The sequence below is a fragment of the Camarhynchus parvulus genome, chromosome 2, assembly GCF_901933205.1.
Source record: "Camarhynchus parvulus chromosome 2, STF_HiC, whole genome shotgun sequence".
NCBI lineage: Eukaryota > Metazoa > Chordata > Aves > Passeriformes > Thraupidae > Camarhynchus > Camarhynchus parvulus.
Genome location: NC_044572.1, coordinates 33716371 through 33739291, shown reverse-complemented (window position 1 = coordinate 33739291; position 22921 = coordinate 33716371). Strand labels below are relative to the sequence as shown.

The window sequence follows — 22921 nt, the reverse complement described above, 5'->3', positions numbered from 1 at the left end:
TAAATCCCCAAAGCGCCACCCTCCACATTCACCGACACAGCCCTGCCCGCCCCTGTGGGAGGAGAGGGGGACGCCAGGCGCTGGCTTAGTGGGCGGGACAATCAACGGGTCAATCAGAGAGAGGCCTCGGGGCATTCTTATCCAATAGCCAACTTCTCCAGTCCTTCGGAGCGGAAGGCGCGGAGGGAGCCGGCGCTGGGCGCCACGTTTGGTTCTGGCGGGGGCGGGCCGGCGGTGCCCTCACGCACGATGGCCGCCGGCAGCCATAAACACGGGGGGAGAGGCGTGAAGCGCAAGCGCGGCGCTGAGGGGCGGGGGGAGCCAGCCAGCGGGAAGCCCCGCCCCCGCAGCATGAAGCTCCGCCCAGTGCCGCGAAACCCCGCCCCGTCGTACCGAAGCACCGCCTTCGTGTCTTGAAACCACGCCCCTATTGTGATAGACTCCGCCCCCACTGCTCGCGGCCGTGCCGCCGCGGGAGGGGGGCGTGGCCTCCGCTTCCTCCCCGCGGGGCCGGGCCCGGGCTGGTGCGAGCCGTCGAGCCCCGCCCGCCGGGTGTCCCCGGCCGCCCCCGCCGCCCGCACCATGTCCGACGCTCCCGGCGTCTCCGGGGACGTCTGCAGCCTCTTGGCAGGTGAGGGCAGGAGGGAGGGCTTCCTTCCCGGGGGGCGGGCGGAGGGGGGCGGGCCGGTGGGGGTGTGACAGACCGGGGGAGCCGGGGCGTGCAGGGCAGCAGCCCCTGGAGCCGCGGCGGAGCGCGCCTCGGTTGGCACTGGGCGATCTCTTCCAGTGCACGGGTTCGGGGGTTCTCTCCTTCCCATCCCCCCAGTTCCTCCTCCCCGGCTACTTCCTCCCCCCGTGCCCGTCCGTGGGGGGCCGCAGCGCTCCGGCTCGCTTCCCCGCGGGGAGGAAGGAGCGGGCCGGGCCCCCTCCCGCCCGGGAGCCGACACCTCTCCCCGGCCGGGCGGTTCGGGGGTGCGGGCGGCAGCCGGCGTGAGGCGTTCGGGGGCTGCCGCGGACAGGCGTGCGGGGCGTGTGACCGCCGGGTGACCGCGGAGCCATCCGGAGGAAGCCTCTGCCCTCGGGGTGTGCTGGCAGGGCAGACTGCCCGCATCAGCCGAAAAAAAGTAATGAACTTCCCCGTCGAACAGCTGAGGAGCGGCCGAAAGGGCTGCTGAATTGCTGGGGTACTGTCACATCAGTCACACACCTCTGACCGTGACTGTCCATGCTTTCAGGATGCGTTCGAGCGTAGGGATGGGATGATTTCTCACCGTGGAAGGTTATAATGTTAGTACGGAATTCCGAATGCGAGTGGCTGTCTTTTACCTCAAGGAACTAGTATTCAAAATTTTTTTATTGTTGTTGTTAATTAAAATAAATAGTATACTTAAAGGTTGGCTTTTCTGGTATCTTTATCAAAAAGTTTGGTATCCTGAAGCCATTTTACTTTCATTGGGACTCTTCTGAGAACTTCTGTTTCTGCCGCAGGAACTTGTGTAGCTCTGACTTTGCCATTCAAATGACCCATGCTTTTTGAAATCTTCCTTCTGGGGCCAAGCACTCAATGTCATGGCTGGGCACCTGCCAGAATCTAGTGCAGCCTATCCCCTTTACAGACTATTCTTTTTTTTTAACACTTTGATTGAAAGAGCTAGTGCTTGAAACATATTGCTCTCACCACATCTCATATTCTGCCAACTGTCTGAAATGTTTTCTAACTGCAGTTTCTATGTTACTTGCATATCATACCAGCTGTAGTTAAAATTTGCATGGAAGTCCACCAGAAAAAAAAAAAGAAAAAGGAAAGCTTCTCATGATTCCATATGATGGAATAGATTCTTAATAATTTAGAAAAAATAATTACCCTTAGAGAGCATTTCCAAATGTTGGTATTTTCTGTGGCAATACTGAATTCTGGAACTCATGGTCAGATGCAGAGCATATATGTTTGTTTTGGTGCTAGTTTCACTGAGTGAAGGTCATCTTGAAACTCTTCAATGTTTTAAGTGCTTTAAAAGTTTTTTTTGAGGGGAAGGATGTGATACAAATGCGATCATTTGAGATCATCTTTCTCAGTCATGGTACCTCATGTACACAACCTGTCCTTCCTTCCTTCTCCCCGTCTTTATCCAGTCTGCCATGGAAAGAGAGACACAGAAGTTTGCATTTTGAAGTAAAACAAAGAACACCTATTTTTCTTCAATATGTAATGTACTTTCAGAGTCGCTATGAGCAGCAGTCTAAGTTATACACAGGTATCTAATGTTTGTAGAGTATGTACAGCTTTTGCTTTTCTCATTTTTTTTGTGCTGTCTATAGAACTGAAGTTAAGAAGGCAATGGAATGATTTACCAATGATCTTTAAATATTTGTTTTATTATTACTACATGTAACTAATAGTTTGCAGCTTTTAATTGTTACCTTCAAGGTTAACTTGTAAGGTTATACATTGTTAAAATTAAATAACCTGCTTATTTATGAAAAATAAATAATGGCATTACTTTTTGTGTTAAACTCTCTTTTTTTAAGGTTATCAGACAAGTGCATGAAAGTTAGAAATGAGAGTAATCCAGTAAACTGTATTCACTAGTATGAAAGATCTCACAGTCTTTTGTGTTGGCTTCTTTTTTTTTTTTTTTTGCTTAAACTATTCCTGTAGTGAAGATATATAGTAATGGAGGAGGGAAGGGAGCTCAGTAATATCTTTATTATTCATCAAGTAATTGTTACACCATACGAAGACCACAGTTAGTAGATAGTTATTAATTTCTGCATGCTCTTCTTCGAGGGTACTTCTTAATGTATTATTTTAATGGCTCACAGTTATTGATCCAGCACCTCTTTGAGATGAGGGAATATTGTTTTCCCATCGGTAAAATTAGTATAATAAACAAGATGTGATTGGGGTCGCAAAAAATAATCAATGGTGGAACAGAATTAGAATTCAAATTCACCTGCCTCCATGCTGTACTGGTTTCTCCAGATAATAATGAGTTGGATGTCTGTGTTAGTGGCCATTGCGAGTGCCAGGCACTTCTTCATATCAGGTTCAGTTGAGAACGTGCACCTAATGGGTAGTGAAAAGCACTGAATTTTAGTCTGGTGTTCACGTAGCACAGAGGCCCTCACAGGTGCAAAATCTCATAAATACTGTGCTCTTCTGCTCTTCCTCCTCTTCTTGGCCTTTTTGCCTATGATTTCCAACTTCTGCAACAAGTGGAGGAGCAATCATATGGATTTCCTTATCCCTGCTTACCCTTGATTGATGGTTGGAATATGTCCACCCACCATGTTGAACAAGTAGGGATCCTACTGGAAAACATACTAAGTGCTCCTGTAGTTAAACATGGCGATAATGGGAATAAACACACCAGGGGATGAATTAAAGTTGCACAGGAAATTTTCTGACTTGTGAGTGCTTTACTTTGAACCTAAACAATATTATATCTTTAACACAAAAACAAATTCTGTCACACATGCTGGCAGGGTCATTATAGTTGCATATCAGTGGCGCTGAAATGTTCCAGGCAGAAGCACGGCTTGAGCTCAGAGCTAACTGCATTAGTAGGAAACAGGAGGAAGCCGTTTCTGTAAAGTTGAAGGGGAAAGGTCAGTGTGGCAATAGACTTATTGCAGAGGATTATTGGGATTGCACAATCCCATCCTGTCTTCTCTGACTTGTTCAAGTGGTAGGAGGGAAACACTGGAGACAGAAACAGAGTCCTCTGGTCATGAGTTGAACTCCTGGTAGGAGGAGAAAGTGAGTTTGTTGCTCTCTTATCTCCCTCTTTACACCTCGGAGGTGTATGGTAGTGTATGTAACTTCTTAATTCCCCACCCATGTCCCTGCACTTACAGATGGTGATTGAGACAGTGGAATTTAGTGAAGGAAGCCCATCCCTGCCTCTTTGAAAAGGCATTGTCTGTTGTGTTTATGTGATGTTTTTGTGGGTGTCTGGCAAAGTGGAATGTTTCTTTTTTGTCCCCTCAAATTGTTGCTGGTTACATAGATTGTTGGAGGCCTGCTTACATCTATTTTTCCTTAGTAAGTTTTGGCTTGTTCATAGCAGAGGAGGAGTTTGAAGGCTCCTTCTTCCCCCAAGGGAGTATTATTTCTTCTGTAATGTATACCAGACTGGTTTCTTCAGTCAACTTGACTAGAAAAAAATTCTTGAGACTTTTTCAGTGACAAAGATTTAGTTGGAGATAAGACTTCTTTATTTTTTCACAGCTTTTGATGGTGTCATGGTCATTAGATATGTGTATCATTTATATTTTTCCCCTGTTCATGATGCATGTGACTGTAGTATGGGTGATATTTCTTTGTATTTTGTTCAGGTTTCCTTTCACATTTGGCAGTATTTCTTGTTTGAATCTTCTGTATTTGTATTTTGAAAATTACAAACACTTTCACTGTGAAAATCAGATAAATTTTCTCTAGTTTATATGGAACCTTATATCCCATCCTAATATAATTTTCCTTGTTCTTTTAAGCAAAACCCCAAACCTAAATAGAAAGCAATGTTCTTGCCCTAAGGATCATTTCTACCCAACTATTATTCAGTTTGTTTAAATGCTTAGTTATATTGTCCAGATCACCTTTTTCTGTGTGATTCCTCTTATTTTTTTCTTTAAAGTCATACTGTTTACCTACTTGTTTAGTTGCATCTTGGAAATAGCTTGCAGAAAAGGGCAAGGCAAGAAATCTATAAGACATTGGATCCAGTGCATGAGTTGCTTACCTTTTATTTTTGGACTATGCTGGTTATATTTACCCCAATCTCCAAAAAAACAAACCGTCCATTTTAATTTTCCATGTCAGCTGTTCCTGGACTTTCTCCTTACATGCCTGTCATAGAAAAAAACCCTTCTGGGTACAGTGTGGCTCTTCTTTATTGATTGGTTCAAATTTAAAAGCACACTGTTGTTTAAATCTTCACTCTTTTTAAAAAATATCATTTCCATATTTCCAAGGCTTTAACAAATGCCAGTTCTTGCTGAAGAATCCATCTGTACAAGATGAACCAGAGGGACTTTGTAGGCATCTTTTAAGTAGACATGTATTTACAGCTTTGGTACTATGTATGTGTTTCTATAGTAATGGAGTAAGATTAGAAACAGTGAGGTGAAAAAAATGCACAGAGGGACTCCTGGTAAGAAATAACCTCCAGTGATTTGAAACATAGTTCAATTGTCTCTGCCATAAATTTGGGAATAAGTGTCATATATGGGTGATAAAAATGGCATAGGCTATTTTTTATATACTCATTATTCACTTAGTTTGTCTTTTTCAATTAACATGGAGTCTATCTTTCTCATCTGACTGGGTTTACGTTTCTTTCATAATCATATGTCAACAAACCACAATAGACACAGCATAATGTGGCATATAGTGTAAATCTTTAGGTTAATCCTTAACATTTTTTATTATAGTTCATTTGGAATCACTTTGTAACTTGATCATGATTTGTACGGGTGTGGTTTTTTTTCATTATATGCTTAATATGTTACAGCTTCATCTTTTCTCACCTCTTTAATGTAGAGAGGATGATCAACTACTCATCCAATGAGATTAGAGATAGATATATAACTATATATATATAGTACTTGATTAAAATTTTTCTTTTTTAATCTTTCAAAAGACATGCCTTATCAATTTACTTCATTTGAGGAGTCTTAGCAATTTGTGTGTACTTCTGCTTTTAAAATCACTAATAAAACTGTTGACCATCAACATGATTCATTATAGTTACTTTGTATGTGTCAACACAGCAACATAACCTTGCTTCTGGGGATTTAAGGTACAACAGTTTTTAAAGGCAGTCCTTTCCAGGACTTTGCACTAAAAGGAATGCTCAACTTCTTGTTAGGCTGGATAAATGTGGTATTTTTAGACATCTTGAAGTTCAGTCACTTTTATTTTACATCATGTGTTCTGTTTCTGATTAAGTGTATATATATTTAAAAGGCAATTTAGCAAACTCTGGAGAGGGATTTTAAAACATAGTTGCGAAGTCGAGGGAGAGCAAAAGCAAAGTCCTCCAATATTTCTTTATTTAAGAGAACAGGCAGTGACAGCTATCGCTTGGCAGTTTGTCTTCAGGCTTTTTCCCTATTAATGAATCGCATGACAACTTTGAAATCAAATTAATTAATTGCTTTCTGATGCCGGCCTGTGTAAAGCTAAAAGATACATGGCAATCTGTTTAATATTGGTCGCCTTTGGACAGTATGTCTGTAATAAATGTGCCTAGCTTGCAGCTATCTCCCAAAGTTCTCTGGCCTGCTGTCCCAAATTCCCTGGCTGGCAGCCGGCTGCTGGCTCTCTGGGTCTTTGAGGCAGAGGAGAGAAAAGGCTGGTGGCTGCAGGAATTGCTCTGCTGAGCTGCTGTTGCCTTCTCATGGGAGTGCCGGTACAACTGCCAGGTTATCCCCTGGAGTGTCCCTGGCCATAGGATGGATGTGTGTCCAGCCTCCAAACCAGCCTGCTTTCTCCTTGGGCTGTGGGCCCTGCCATGTGCGTGCAGAGGCTTCTATCTCATTGCCACTTTCTGAATCTTGTCATTTGAATGGTGTCAACTCACCAGTTGATGTGTCCATGATGGAGTGACTAACTTCTTGATAATGTGATTGGATAACATTTTGGTTTTCTGCCACAGGAGGGGAGAAAGAACGACCCAGCACATAGTCTTTAGGTGCCTCTGTAGGAATCTGCTTGGCCCACCCCGACAAGAAATTGGAGTAGTTCTGTCCTAAGTATCTTTGTTTATTAAGTGTGACGTACATTTACAATATTAAATCCTGTAAACAACAAACGTGCTATGATTTGTTATGCTTAGCACTCTTTAACACAGGACTTGCTTTGGGCTAGAAATTTACAATGTTCTTGAAAAATTCCATCTGTGTGGTTCCAGCCTTCATTAAAGAAAATAGCTCCAAAGTCTTTAAAACAATTAAAATCTTGCAGTGTTTTCTGTTTATAATCATTGAAGTAAAGAGAACCATAAACTGTTTTAACAATGAAATGCAAAATAAATCTTAGCTTTTCTCCTTGTAAAAGGACTGTAGAAGAAAATGAAATTACAATAGCTTTTAACTTTTGACTGTTCTGTGAACTGGCACTTAAGTTTTGAACTGTATGAGCTGGTTGAAGTGGACAGAGCTAGTCTGAGGTGTGACTTTCTTTTTCAGTCAGTTTGTAACCTGTATTGGCAGAGCAGTTTGTGAGTGATTTGTATCAATTGTATCTTTTGGTTTGGTAGCTTTTGTTCATTTCCTGCAGGCAAATAATTCTTCTGGGGTATGGTGCAAGCAAATTCAATATCAAAAGCTTTAAGAAACAGAGCAACAAGTATGGGCATTTAAGCTATTAAGCAGTCTAACACACAAGCTTAAGAAAAGAGGTATTAAGTAGGTTTCCAGTGTGTATTTTTCTTTGCTTTGTTTTTGTTTATTCATTTTAGTGTTTTTTAATTTTTTTTTTTTTTGTTTTCATATTGTCATTGGGAACAGGTAAATGTCTGCAATGTGTGATACTAAATAGCTGGTCAATTCATTAGGAGAAATTTATGGGAATATGTCACTTGGTCTTTTTTTTGCTCTAAGGTAACTGGTTAGTTAAAGTGCTTTCAGACCAGAAGTCTGTTCAAAGAGGTTTTCTTTCTGGAGCTTATCTTTTATTCATTTTAAAATTTCCTGATGGATCAGCTGCTGCTGAAACATGAATCAGGTCTACACTGAAGTGCTTGTGAGGAGTAGTTTTGTTTTCTGTCTAGCATTAAACTAGTACAGGAGAGACCAAGTCGTGGATCATCCTGGAGAGGGGAGAGGAAGTATGTGACTAGAACAGTGGTGAGAAATAGGTACATTTTGCTACTTTTCTTTGAAGTTTACTGTATTAAACTAGGATCTGCCATACTGAAGTCCCAAGTTCTGTTCTAATTCCTACATAAATCACTTTGTGGAAGGTCAGAGAAACTACAGGAACATTTCCTTATGTTAAGGCAGTCCATATTCCTCCATAGTTTGGAAGTAAAGGAAGTGAAGGAGTGATCATAACTTAGATGACTTGCTGGCTTCTTGTCCAGAGAAGCTTAGAATGTTACTCATCTTCTGCATCTGATACATCCTGGATGGATTTACAACAGTAAATTAAGACAAGATATATGACATACTGTGTAACTCTGAGTAGATAAGAAATGTATATGATACAGTAAAATGTAATTTTCAGGTAAACTGCTTCTTTAGCATCGTGTGTATGTCATATCTGTCTTCGTATTTTGGGGTTGTGATGAATCAAGCCATATGGTATCTCTGGACATATGGAAGTAATAATGTTCCATGATGAAAACAGTGCACCCTGACTGTGGGTACACCTAAGCTTGGAGAGCTTGTTTCACATACTCATGTGAGAGGGAAGCCATCCCAGGGATGACTTCTGTAACTGCTGCTGTTTAGAAATGACAAACTTGTATTTGCTTGCTCTCTTTCTGCCTCTCTCCTCCAACTCTACGTATACTGAAAGTAAATGGAGCGTCTGCTTCTGCCCTGTCCTCCCATGGTTGAAAATTCTCTATTATTTCTGCTTTTCAAGTCCACGGTTTTCTGGAAAACAACAAAATCTGTCAGCAATATAGTTAGTCCTTAAATCTTTGTATCCACAGTATATTTTAAGCCAGAAGTGGTAATCCTTTTTTATAATAATCAACTTGGTTTCTCTTCCCCACATACTCCATAATTGTGTTATTTCAGTGTTTGTATTTGAATGTTTATATTTGAAAGCTTTGACAGTCAGAATCTGAGACGGCAGAATTCTCACCTGGGTTGAGCCTTTCCAAGAAGTAAAGAAGCCCTCTGAGTTTAAATGAAGACTTCTGAATCCAAGTTTTGTGATTGATTAGTGTCCAAAGGGTACCATGCAAGTATTGCTCCTGATTTATAAACATGACTAATTCCTCTGAAATTTTGTATGTTGGTGCCTAGATAGCACTTTGAATCTGCTATCTAATTTTTAAAATAAATAGATAAAAGTATGGAAAAATAAATATTTAATCAGGCTGTCCCTCTTCAAGTGAAAGATAGTTTTGTACTGGAAAACCATGTTAGGTTTCATTGAGAGAAAAACTGTTGATTGGTTTTGAACTGTTTTGATTTTTGCTCTGAATAGTAAAAGTATCAGTTTTTTTGACCTTAGTTTTGTAGTTTGTCAATGGCGTTGGGTCCTGTGGGTTCTCCTCTGCCAGCTTGATTGGCAATTCCAATCATTGTAATTTACGAAGATGTGTAATTTTTCTATGGGTTTGGAAAAAATCCCTGTAGGCATTCTTGGTCTGCAGCATAGAGGCTGTTGGGGGTATGTCTGGAGGATGCATTAATACATGTTAAGTGCCTTTCCTTCTGTCCTTTTAAAGAAGGAATGCCACAGAACTGAGTGAAGGTCTCCTCCATTCAAGATTGCTTTGGAAAATGTAGTGGGAAGATTCTCTATCTTATGGAGAGAGGAGGATCAATGTCATTCTTCAAAATTCTAAAATACTGTGAAAAATGAATATTTTTGCTGCATTCGGTGAGGACGGTGATCTAAACATATAGATAATCTAGTGAATTATTTGTAAAGAAGAACATTTTTGTAATAGTTGTGCTAGTGTTCTTGAAGGGTAACTTTTGACTTGTTTTCTTGCATCCAGTAATACAAAGGGCAGTATGTTTCTGTTTTATAAAGAAAAAAAGCAGGCAATTAAGTTTTTCATTTAGGAAATCTGCAGTGAATATTCATGTCAACTTTTGCATGTAGACAGTTGTGTACTTAATTGGCTGTTACTTATGTTTCTGTACTAAAAGGGAATGTCTCATCTGATTAGAAAAGTGATAGGATTAAAATAGTATTATCCATATGCATTTGCAGCTTTACAGAGAGAGCCAAGGTGTATATACGTGTCTGTGTGTGTGTCTGTGGGGGTGGGCAGGCACTGTGAGAAGGTGTTTTGTTACCCACAAATGCTTTCTCTTATCCAATGAGCCATTGTTACCCATGCAGATGAGACATTCATGCTAACAAGCAGGATTTTTTGGTTGTATTTCTCCTTTTCTGTTTTTGGGATAATTGTATGTTGAGTGGTAACTATAAGAAACTTCTAATGTTATTTTTTGCCATTGTTTAGTCAATAAGGAAAACATACTACTTTGTTACACTCCCAGAAATTCAATACACACTGCATTCTTTTTATCCTAAGGAATGGATATTTACTATATTAAAAGAACTGTGGTAGCTTTTATGGAGTGCTTTGTTTCTACATGACTGTATAAAAGTATCATCTGAGTAAGAATTAAAACTTAGAGTGCAGGCTAGAGCCTTTGTTTGTGATTCTACAAGTGGAGGTGTGCTTAATTTAAAGTACACTGTTGAGCTGGCCTCCTTTGATATGGTTCATTTGCTTACTGAATAGTTTTCAGGATTGCTTTGGATATGAATCTTTAGTCAATCAGTGATTTCAGAGGCATTGTGGGAACACTTGAAAATACTGTAACCAGTAAGTGAGCTATATTACTATCTGGGTAAGTGTTACTGCTGAAATAATAAATTGCACAACCATCTTTGCAACTTGAACTTCTGAAATAACATGGCAGTAATATATGCATAAAGGCTATTTCCATGTTTTAGCTTTGTCTTTTACTTTAGGTGATGGAAAGTAATTGTTATAGGACTGCAATTTATTAGGACTTACGTAGCATAATTAAGTGAGCAAGAATCAAATGTCACCATAGGATTTGCTGTGCTAAGCATAAGTAGATAGAGAACAAATGTATCCCATTTAGAATCTAAAATGTCGGTTAACTATGCTGTGAGTAGGGCTGAAAATAATTTTCTTATTTTTTTCACAGTAGTATCAGAACAAGATCATTACAGCAGTATTTTGTCTTTTTTTGAGGTGTATTTATTTTCTTCTTTATTTAGATGTCGAAACATTTGTTTCCCAAACACTAAAAGGAGAAAATCTATCCAAGAAAGCAAAAGAAAGGCGGGAAGCTCTTCTTAAGAAGATAAAGGATATTAAGGCAAGGTAAGTGAACTTCATGGCTTTAATATGTTAGAAAGTCACTTACTGATATCTTAAAGTTTTATGCAATCTTTTCAAAAACATTAACCATATTAACGATTAAAAAATCTGTCTAGGTCCTGATTTTTTCAAAAAATCTGCATGGGTTCAAGTCTTGTCTTCTCAAATCTGCTGCAATTTAGTAAGAAATGGGATCAGAATGATTTGTCCCATTTGAATTGTTTAATATTTTGAAACCTGATTACAAGCTAGCTGGGCAGAGCTTGCCTTCACCTCTGCTTTTGTAAGATCCATTAAAACATGAGAAATATAATGTACAAAGGATATGAATGAGCTTCCTATCACCATACTCAGCTGGTGTAAGACAGCTGTGTGTTTTCTCCTAAGCATTCCATTGATGGCATGCTTCTGCCCCTGTGGCAGCTTGTTTATAATATCAAGGACAGCACAATCATGTGGTGAGGGCTCTAACTGGAGGGAGACATGAGATGTGCCCCAAAATCTTGTATTTAAAGTTCTGTGTCCTTCTTATTCAGGCTGTAAATGCTTAGGGAACTAGCTCTCCTTCATATTCTCTTTTAAGAAAGTAGTATTTTATCTATTTATTTTTTCTTTCCTGGGTTTTCTATTCTGGGTTATTGAGTTAACTGTGAATGTACAGAAGACTTGCAGATACAGTGCTACTGACTTTTTTCTTGACTGACTGATGCTTTTTTGGATGATGAAATATCAAAGAGAGGGAACCTGCATTTATGGGCATATTGACACCGAATCTTTTACTATTCATTTATGTGACCCCATGATTTCACATCTTATTTTAATTTCTAATGCCTTCCTCATTTCCTGTAATACTATTCACTGTTAACAGTGTTTTGCTTTTCATGCAGGCTACAAAATACATGCAACATTGAAATCTTCTTTGATTTTAACATCCCACATGTTGGGCTGTGTTACTGCCACTTGCTACACTGGATTTCTTAGATCTGGCCTTTTATCTCTGTTTGTATTTCTCAGTTTCTTATCTTTAGACCATTCCTTTCTCTTCTGCTCATTTCTGCCAACATCTCCTTATTGACTAAACTGATATCCTTACTACTGCTTATTGTTCACAAAGATGATCTTGGCAGCTGCATTTTATTTACCAGTTAGTTCTTAGCCCATGAATGTTTCTTGAGTGCCATTCCACATAACCCTGTCCTGATAATTTGTCTGTATCATCAAACTGCATTCTGTAATTATTTTAGTTTCTGAAATACTAAGATTTACCTCCAAAGAAACAGTGTATGAAAGTATGTTTTTTCTCTGGAATGATATATTTTTTTTGTTTTCTAGGCATTATATAAGTTTGAGATCTCCTTATTTGAAAAGGAGATCTCCTTATTTGAAAAGGAGTTCTTATTTAGGCATGCTTTAACTTCTATCTTTCTGGTTAATTATTAATCCATTTTCATTTGGATTTCTGTACATTTACTGTAGCTATAACCACTATTTTTTATTTTCTATTTAGTTTCCTATTGAACTAGTGGTTTATTTCAAAATATGTTTAATGGTTCTACTTGCACACAAAAATTTGTGGAATTTGTGGACATTTAAAATTATAGATGCTTTTGTGTGTTTTTATACCTTAAGATATCTGAGCAGATGTATGTTACTAGGAAAGGCTGCTCAGTCTGGATTTGGTTTTGTTCAAGTCTTCCTTGAAGTGACTGGGGATTCTGTCAGCTGCAAAGGCAAAAGGAAAACTGAGTAAATACTTAAAGCCAAAGATAAAGACTTTAGCATTTTCAAGGAGCACTTGCAGCGCTGAGTCTCGACCACAAAACTTGTTGAAAACTGGTTGCTGTTCTGTGCCATGTCCTCCTGCCGTGGGTTTGCGAGTGTGCGTTGCTTTATGATGTTTCTTCTTCTTCTTTTCCTGCAGCTATCCTCAAGAATTCCCGGAGAAAGGTGAGTCTCGTGCCCTTTTCCCCGCCGCTCCCGCCGCGCTGCTTTCCCAGCGCCGCGGCCGCGCGAGGCCGAGGGGCCTGGCGCCCCCTGCTGCGGCCGGCGGGAACAGCGGCCCGAGCGCCCGGGGCGCGCACGTCCACCGCGGCCGCTGCCGGCAGCGAGCGCAGCGCGCAGCGCTCACCGATGGAAACACTCGGCTGCAAACGTAGCTCGGGATTTAATCTATAATGCAGCTCGTTATGGAGCTTATTTGTTATAAATTTAGTATAAATGGAGCTTTGTTAGCAAGAGTGCAGCCTTGCGAAAGACCATGTGACGTGCGGTTTTTTTTTCCAGAGGAAGTGAATGCAAAGTAGCCTGCTTAGGAGATAGAATTTTAGCAGAGGTTACTTATTTCAGCCTTTTTTCTTACGTTGCAAAAGTCTTCAATTCCATAGTGATGTTTCTTTAACCTTTTAATAGGATCATCTCGTGGCAATATGATATTGGCTTTCGATCCACACTGAATGAATGTTTTCATAGTGCAGCGGGAGCTCAGACCTTTAGCTGGAGAGGAGATGATTTAGTGTGCGAGTAATGAAAACTGAAGTGTGGGTTATCTATTGTCTTCTGGTGGAGTTTAAACAAAGCTGCAGAGTTCGGTTTAGAGAAGACTGAGGGGTTTGTTGCTACAGTGTTCTGTTCTGTAACTAAACCTGGAAGGGCTCTTATTTCCATGATGCTAATTCTTGAGGTCATGACCTATAGCCTGTGGATGCTGGTATGAGGGTCACAGTGCGAGGTCAAAAAAGCCTATGCAAAGCTTCACTTTTTACAGTGGTTGAAGAAGTGTCTGTTTCTGGACAAGGAGGTTCAAATGTGTAGGCTGCAGCGTGCCTCCTGAGAAAGTGAAAATATGTTAAGTCATATTAGGCAAATAATGTTGTAACAAGGCACAACAAGTTCATACATTTCTTATGCCTGTTTAAATCAAGTTATGTAGCCATAACAGTTCAATTGAAAGGGACAGTGCAACTTGAAACTTCCCAAAGATTCAAGATTGCCAAGATTCTGTAAACTCCAACTGTGTGATTGTTTAAAAATTGTATCACAGTAATTTGCTATTTTTTTTATATTACCGCTCAGCACCGCTACAGAAGATAAAATGTAGTTTTCCTCTTATCCTCCCTGTCCACCAGAACTGAGTGAGGGAAAGTAAAATGTTATTTTATTAAGAAAATTACTAACATAAAATTAGGTGGGGTGGTTGTTTCATTGCGGACCTATCTTACTTTGAGAGAGCACGTTTTTGAAGATTTAATAACTTCCTGAGGCTCTGACTCTGTAATAAGTGTAAGAGTTGCCTACAAAAAGCAGAGTTTGCATTTACTGCTTTGTGTAATTTGAAGGTCAAGAAAATTCTAGTCTATTTACTTTCTTCATTGATAATTTGATTCAGAATTTCTTTTCCAGTTCAACAAATTATTAACAAAAATGAGATTTCATTATCTCTAGCAAAATGGATGATTTGATTTGTATAGTCTGTAATTGTTACTGCATAACTTGCTGTGATTTCTGTGAAAATTATGTTCAGTCTTATTCTTTTTATTAGAGTACATTTGATTCTTAATCAGGATATATTGTCTTGTAAAAAATTCTCGTGATGTCTCTCTGGTTCAGATTGTAGAACTATGTAAAAATGCTGAGGCTTGTGAACACTCACACCTTAATTTTCAGTATTTTTCAATAAAATTAAAGTTATACCATTGTTTTCTGCAAACAAGGACGCATCCCTCCAAATTAATGTGCATTTGCTGCATGCAGGAGAATAAAAAAACTTACAAGAAATAGGAGCCTGCACTTACTTGCAAATTATTTAAGGGAATGTGAATCAGTGGTATGAGTTGTTGGTGTAATGTCCAGAGTTCAAGAAGTGTATGCTAAACTTTATTTGGTTGTGTCATTCTTACTTTAGGACTGTACAAATTAGGCATGACTTTTGTAGGTGTAGAACAAAGGACTCACATGGAGATAAGCAGTCAGATTCTTGGCCAGCTCCTAGTGCAACAAAGCAGTGGCAGCAGCTGAGGGAGGTCAACTTTTGTGCCCATTTTCATACCTCTCTGCACACCTAGACATTTGAAAAATGGAAAATTTGGAAAGTATTGAAAACTCAGAAGGCTGTGATGGTCAGTTCCACCCCCTCCAGAGAAAGAAGAAAGACATCAACGTATAAGGTGAAAAAAGGATAATATATTTTAGGAAAAAAAGGAGGTGTGGGAGCAGGAATTTGGAAACTACCCTGAAACAAGCTAGGAAGAATAAAAACTTCTGTGTGTATTTAAACTCCATATTTACTATTCTTGCTTTTGTGGTAGCAGTCACTCCATTTTTAAAATGTAAATAAAATAATCTCTGTTTTAGCTGAAAGAGAAGGTGAAGAATGGTACATGCTGTCATGGTATATTGTCATGATATAGTAGTTATACTACATCAGCTGTTTTCAAGAATCTTGTGAGTTGTGACCTGTCATCCTTTCAGAGGCATCCAGAAGTATTTTTGGAGGCTGAAAGAAGTGGATTAGCACTTTCAAAATTCATATACTTCCTGTAGGACGTAATGATATTTGACTCCACTCTCAAACAGCGTCTCCTTCAGCTTGTGAGTTGTTCCACAAGGATGTGTTGTGTACATACTTTCCACTCCACTCTCTTTCATCACTGAACATTTTTGAAGTCCCACTGACTTTGCACGTAGTGACTAGCAGGTTTGACTAACTATTTGTAAACTCTTGTTTTGTGGGTTTTGGCCAATATCATACAGAATCTTGCCTATCCATAAGGATAAAGCAAGGAGGTGTGAAAGAATAACAGTAAAAAAGTAATTGAAGAGCATGTGTGCAAGTAGAACCAGGCTCCTTAAAACTATGATCACCCATGTGCATCTCTCTCAGAAAGTGCATACATATTTCTTTGCAACCAGATTCATGAATTTGAGGACTTTCTTGAATCTTCCTAGAAAGAAGCCTTCTGATGTTGTCTGTCAGGTCAGTAAATATGCTGACAAAAGCATCTTTTTGTCTATATAGGCTGAAAAAAATTGAAGCTTTTTAGGAGAAGTGGGTACATGTGCAAGTGAAAGACACAAAATTAATTGTATGGGAAAAAATTTAATTTTTGTGTGTGATGTGTTGCCTGATTTAACACTGACTTTTACAGTTAAGTGTGTTGTTAATTTATGGATAAAGAAAGTCCATGTTGTTCTTATGACCAAAAATGTACAATTATATTTATATCCAATCCACTGGTCTTTCATCAGATTTTATTTTTTAAGTTATTAGACATTTATTGTATCCATTTTATTGTTAAATTGAAGAGCTCTGTATAAATGTCTTTCTCTTAGACACTGCTGCTTTTTTTCCTTTTAATTTGAAATATTTGACTGTTTATTTAAGCAGTTTAAGCAAAACTAAAAAGCTGTAGTCGCACTCAGCGACCTGTTCTAGATCTTAGAATTGGGAAAAAAACTTGAAAACAAAGGTAATCTGCATACAAAATTTGGTTCATTTTTTTGGTAAGACTAATATTCCACTAACATTATAAAAGTCTCAACTTTGTCAAAGATTCTGACTTAATAAAGTTTTTGGCATTTCTCTGTTTTGAGATTAATTGAATCAATACTGTGACTGCCAAAATGTTTAGTTAAAAGAACCTTGTTTTCAATTTGTGCTAAAAATAGTGCTAAAGTTGGCAGAAGCACCCTAAGCTCTAGAAGCTGTATTTGTGTTTGAAGTTCAATTGCCATCTGTTCTATGCATTTATTTTAGTAAAATACATATTTTTACTCACTTTTCACAAAATATTTTGGCTCAATGTTGAAAGTGAGACACCAGAAGTACTAGCCAAATCGAGTCATACTATGGGAATTTGCAGAACCAGTTCCCCAGAAAGCACTCGTTGCACCTCGTATGTGATCTGCAGCACTAAATTATGCAGAAAAGGATGACATGACATTTTCTAACTAGCATTTTCACTCTGATAAAAACTGATGATGGTCCACTTTTGTTTTTATTTCACTGTAACATAATAGAGGGCAAAACTGTGTCCCTAGAGCACTGGTGTTATTCACAGTGTAATTATGGGGAGCACCTGTAAGAAACCTTTAGATGACTCAGATGCTTCTGGCTCTTGGCAGAGCAGAGTGTGTCTGGAGCCTGAGACCTCTCCTTCCTGGAAATAGTCAAGCTGTTAGAGTAGCACTATATGCAAAGGATTTGATTTTGTATTTTTTTCTTTTCTGTTTTTGTACAGGGGTCATATTTCCTTTTTATTTTTTTCCCCCTCTGTGCACTCTTTTTCAGGAAATGGCAGCAAGTAGAAGTCCCTTTGGACTTCAGAAATGGAGTCAGTATCTTGTGGTCACCAGAGCTGCATGTGCACGCAAGTTCTATATTTTAACGCACTTGAACTTTTTAGTCAAGAGCATAAATACATGGTTAGTATTTAACCATAAATGGGAAAGATATGGCTTAGTTGTTACCCACTTCTTTGAGGATCATCATGACTTATTTCTGGAGAGACCATTATTAAAAGTGTGCCAAATACCACTCTGTCCCAGAAGTCTGGGAGGTCTCACTGTAGGCACGTCACTGTGTTGTCCCTTTCAGCTACACACAGCTGTTATCTGTGAAGTGTCCGCACCAAGTGCAATTTCAAGTAACATGACATACCAGTGCAGCACAAAATGGTTTTGGCCTGATATGCATCATAAGAATGAGATCTTAAGAAAGAAGTTACAACTACAGATCATAAGAGAGAACTCATCAAGCAAAAGTTGCAGTTGCTTTTCTTGCTTGAAGCACATTTGCTTGCACGCTTAATGTTGTTTCTGTATTGTTTTAAGAATTAGCTGTTAAAGAGTTTCTACTTGACCTTTACAAAACAAGCCTTTAAAAATCATCATGTTAATAGGGGACCCTAGAAGGCCCTTCAGGAATGAGTGTGTTGGAGCATACTGCATGGCACGGCATGCATTGAAAAACTGATTGTCAGAAGAATCCAGTCTTGCAGGATGACTGGTGGATTGGGTCAGTAACATCTTAAAAATAAAGGATGCCCCTATCAAGGGGCTAAAGTATACCCCTGCCAGCTTGAAAGCAGCTTTGTCTACTTGTTCTTATGAAAAACTGAGTAGTGAGAACCTTGATTGGTCTGCTTGATGGCTTCATCCAGTCCTTTGTTTCATGGGTTCTTACTGCAGCAGAGATTGGACAGGATGAACTGATTTCCACCTGCTGTGACTTGGGACCTTCTGAAATGGCAAGAAGCAGGGTGGTTTGACCTACATGTCTTTTTATTTTCCTGAGTTGTTTTATTTCTCTTATACTTGAGCAGTTTTAATGCATCATTCTGTCTAGACATTTTAAGAAATAAATTGAAAGTGTTTAGTTATCTGAGGATGTGAGCTATCAAGTTTCTTTCAGAGGCATTGGCTGAAACATCTTGCTTGCTCTTTTTCAAAATAAGTGGTGGAAACAGTATCTTTAATGCTTAGGAATTCTTTGTTATAATCTCAATGTTGAAGAAGAAAATGAATTATTGGGGGAAAAAATCTGGATTTTTTAAAAGCTAAATTCTTACAATGTAATATGGTTCTACTCATTATATTGTACCAACTAAATTTGTTGGAAGTCTTCAGAACAACGGATAGGAACTGAAGTACAGCCCTTGTTACAATGAAGAGAGTTTGTTTTATGTTCCATTCCTAATGTAGTAAACTTACCCTTTGGTATGCATTATTTCCTGAATCAATAAATAAGCTGTAATGGAAAACGTAGCATTTAATAAGGAATGACATTGTATGGTTTTTTTTTTTTTAGACATCATAAAATATTGATTCTGCTATCAAACCTGTAGGAGATTAGTTTAACTTGCAGAAACTAGAGAATAGGGTCAGTTCACGTACATATTTTTGTTATTGTGACTGTTAAATATCTACCTTTAATTAACCTATTTTTTCCCCAACTTCCAGATAAATCATGATATTCTGAGGAAACAAGAAACTATATTAATGAGCATCAACTCCATGATTATACTTGTGGCTGCATAACAGGGACACAGTCATGTCATTTCTTTAGGCAATAACTTTTGCAAAGAAGTATTTTTAAACTGGTCATTAATTTTATGACCACAGAAATGAGATGCAAAATTTATGCTGTTGTCATTGGCATGGGTTCAAGGCACTACTGACATTATGTGTGATTGTAATAGAATGGCTGCCAACTAATGAGTCTATAGACATTTTGTTTGAGCATGCTTTGCTTTTAGATGTTTGATTAGGCAGCAATGCTTTCAATTATGCCTGCAAATTGTATTGAATACATTTACCTGATGCCCATTGTTGCTTTGTAGTTCGGTTTTCTATTACATAAGTGCAAGTTGAATGCTTTTCTTTAATTTATTGATGCTTTTTGGGTGTATTTTTAGATACTTGGCACCTGAAGAGAATAGTGGTTTGTGCTGCTCAACACTGACTCCTCTGACTGTTTCAGGAGTAACACATGGAGCTTCAAATGCAATTCTGACTGCTCTTACTCCATAGGTGCAGTATAAACTTCAATGCAGCATTTTGATGGAGGAGCATGTAAAGTGGAGAAAGGGCAGAGATTGCTCAGAGTGGGAACGTAGGAGACTACATAGGATCAACAGGAAGCCTCTTTGTGAGCTGTCAGGAGCAATATCTTTGTGTATTAACAGAATACAGTCCTAAGATATCTTTTAACCCTGGCAGAGCTAGGAGGCAAGAACCCCAAGGTTGATACCAGAGAGCAATCCTTCTTTTATACCAGTACATAAACACATTGTGAAATGTTGCCTGTTAAAACTCCAGAGCACAATGAGTCAGCTTTCTTATTGAAATGCCTGCAGTTTTTCTGTACAAATTGGATTATTGAAGAATTGTATTTTTCAGTGTATAATAGAAATTGATGAAAACTATTATTTATTTGCTACTCTTTTTCTTTACTCTAAAATAAAAAATGGAGGATTTTTTTGTTTAATCTAGTCTTGCATGTGTGTGGGTTGCTTGTACCTCTTTCCAGAGTCTGCCACCTATTCTCCTTATTTTTCATGTAAAGTGTGGATACCTGAATGTAGTATTGTATGACATAGGATTTATATTTTGGTTCTGAGTGTCTTTCTCAGTGAGGGCTTTTTTCATGGAAGTCTTCAATCCTTCTTTAGGATTTAAAATCTAGAGAATGCTTTTACAAATGTAAAGCACTGAGTGTGTAATTTCTTTCTTCATAATACTCTCAACACTTTTATTTTTTTGCTGTTTTGTTTTAAGAGCTTTTGAATTTGTATATTCTAGACATAAACCCGAAACTTGTTTTATTATGAATCAAATTCAGTGTTGCTATGGTTTTTGTTGTTTCAAATACAGTATATAACTGTGTCATGATTTTCGTGCCACACGGCAACTATAGCCCATATAGTCCCTCACTCATTTGCTCCTGCTGGGATAGAGGAGATAATCAGAAGGGTAAAAGTGAGAAAATTCGTGGGTTGATATGAAGTTGGTATAATAGGTAAAGCAAAAGCTGTACACAGAAGAAAGACATAACAAGGAATTCATTCATCACTTGCCCTGGGTAGGCAGGTGTTCAGCCATTTCCAGGAGAGCAGGACTTCATCACAAGTAACAGTGATTTAGACAAACATCATCACTCTTAGTGTCTCCCACTTCCTTCTTTTTCCACCAGCTTTATATGCTGAGCATGGCATCTTATGGTGTGGAGTATTCTCTTGGTCAGTTGGGGTCAGCTGTCCTGGCTGTGTCCCCTCACAACTTCTTGTGCACCCCAGCCCACTCACTGTTGCGGTGGTGTGAGAGGAAGAAAAGGTGTTGACTCTGTAAGCATTGCTCAGCAGTAACTAAAACATGCCTGTTTTATCAACACTGGTTTTAGCACAAATCCAAAACACAGCCTGATACGAGCTACTGTGAAAAACTTTATCAAAGTCAAACCAGCACAATGATAGGTACATGTATGGTATGCCCTAAATATGTATGTATGTATTAAAAATTCCCTTGTTTCTAGGTCATCTGGCTTTTATATGAAAGTAAAGCACAAATGTTTACTGAATTTGAAATCCTAAGTGTAATTGGAAAATGGTAGTATGGTGACTTAGTGGAAGAGCAAGGTAACAATGCAACTTTGCAAACTTACGTAAGGAATTATGTGTTGCTGAGTGGGACAAAGTCCACTGGAGATGTTTTTTTCTACATATATACTCACCTACTTGTCATCCACAAGTCTTATTCATTCAAATATGCTAAGGTTTGCCATTCAGCTCATGAATTATGTGTGCTGGAGTGTGGTGTTTCTGGAATTGTTTTCTTCTAGAAATAATATTTTAAATTTAGGCTGGCGCTTTCATGAAGGTTCAATGATGACATGTTTATGCATAGCTAATAAGAAGACATTTTTGATTGACAACCAGGGCTTGCACATACACATATATTCTATGCATACTAGTAAAAGTTTAGGACAGGAAAACAGTGGAACTTTTGGAATGGAATGGAATTTTGCCATTATATCGTGTTTGCTCTTTTTAGATGGAGTGTATAATCTAATACAAATATATATAGGCAAAGAGAGACAGTCACCTGCTCTCTGGAATCTAAGTGTAAAAGATGATCATGCTGGTTATAAATAAGGCATAATATTTTCTGTTCATGTTCTATCTGTTCTGTGTTTTTCTGTTTGGAGGAAGAGGTGAGTTCTAGAGAGAAATAATTTACTTTTGATTGGTTTGACAGGTGTGATGAAGTGCAAATATTTTGATCAGATTAACACGATGACTGGAGTGCTACTTGGAGAGGACTGTGTCAAAAATAGGTTGGAGTCAGGTTCAGATTCAGAGCAGTTGTTAAATGGCATGGGAGCTCGGGAGGAAGCTTTCCTAAGAAAAGCATACTAAATCAATGAAGGGAAAGCCTAGCTAGTGTTTAACAACCTTTGAATGTAGAAGAGCTACAGCAAAAATAAAGTCAGATATTGTTGTTTTAACTGCATGGAAAGCTTGCTGCTTTTTACAAACAGTCATGGAGCTTTCTGTCATCGTCTCTGAATTTTCCGTGTATTTCCATTATTAAATTGGAAGGGGTAAAACTCAGCCATGGTTAGGCTGTCCTACTGATGAATGTAACTTCTGCACCTGTGAAGAAGAATATTTTCACTATGCATGGGTTTATTTTGGATTCTTATAAATTAGTTTTCTGATACAGTGCTCCAAAAGGGAACACATAAATAGAGAAGGATATTTGGATGTCTCTGGAAAGCCTTTTGTGTTTGTATATAGCAAAAGGCAATGCTTGAACAATTTAGTGTTACATGATTTTCAAGAATTTTGAGGGCTATTTAATCTATTGGAGCATCAACTGTAGGATTCTGGTCTGATGATTTTTGTCATATTTAGCTTTTTCTCCTTCACAAATACTTGATTTGGGTTTTTTTTAGGAGCAATGTAGTTTGTTATTTTCCCCCCTCTTCTTTGCCTAGATGTGTTAAACATATCTGAGAAAATATGCTGAGTTTCAGGAAGAAGTTATTTTTTGCCTAATTAGGTGAAAGCCTCAACTAATATTGATTTCACTGTATCCTTTCTAGACCTTCTTGCTTATGCATGACACTGATCAAAGTGCATCAGATTAACTGATAATGTAGATTTTGTATCTATTGTAGCAGGGCTCTCAGTTGGGCAAGAAATTAATTTACAGAATGCTGCATTAAGCCACAGGTTGATACCAGGTGCTGCCAGGAGGCTATTCCACTTCTAGTTTCATGGGAGGAATACACACAGAGTTTTGCAAGGCAGTGCCTAATTACAGTTAAGAAAAGTAAAAGCAGGCAGAGGTCACTGCTGCCAACAGTA

General features: G+C 38.7%; 1 protein-coding gene across 1 annotated transcript in view; it reads left to right on the top strand.

The window, feature by feature from the left end:
* The first annotated feature begins 523 nt into the window (after positions 1–523).
* SKAP2 (src kinase associated phosphoprotein 2) overlaps positions 524–22921 on the top strand; it is a 119773-nt gene continuing 97375 nt past the window's right edge. Inside the window, exons 1-3 of the mRNA XM_030943616.1 lie at positions 524–631; positions 10955–11060; positions 12979–13004. Of these exons, the coding sequence (XP_030799476.1) occupies positions 583–631; positions 10955–11060; positions 12979–13004 (181 nt within the window). The 5' untranslated portion in view covers positions 524–582. The remainder of the gene's footprint in view (positions 632–10954; positions 11061–12978; positions 13005–22921) is intronic.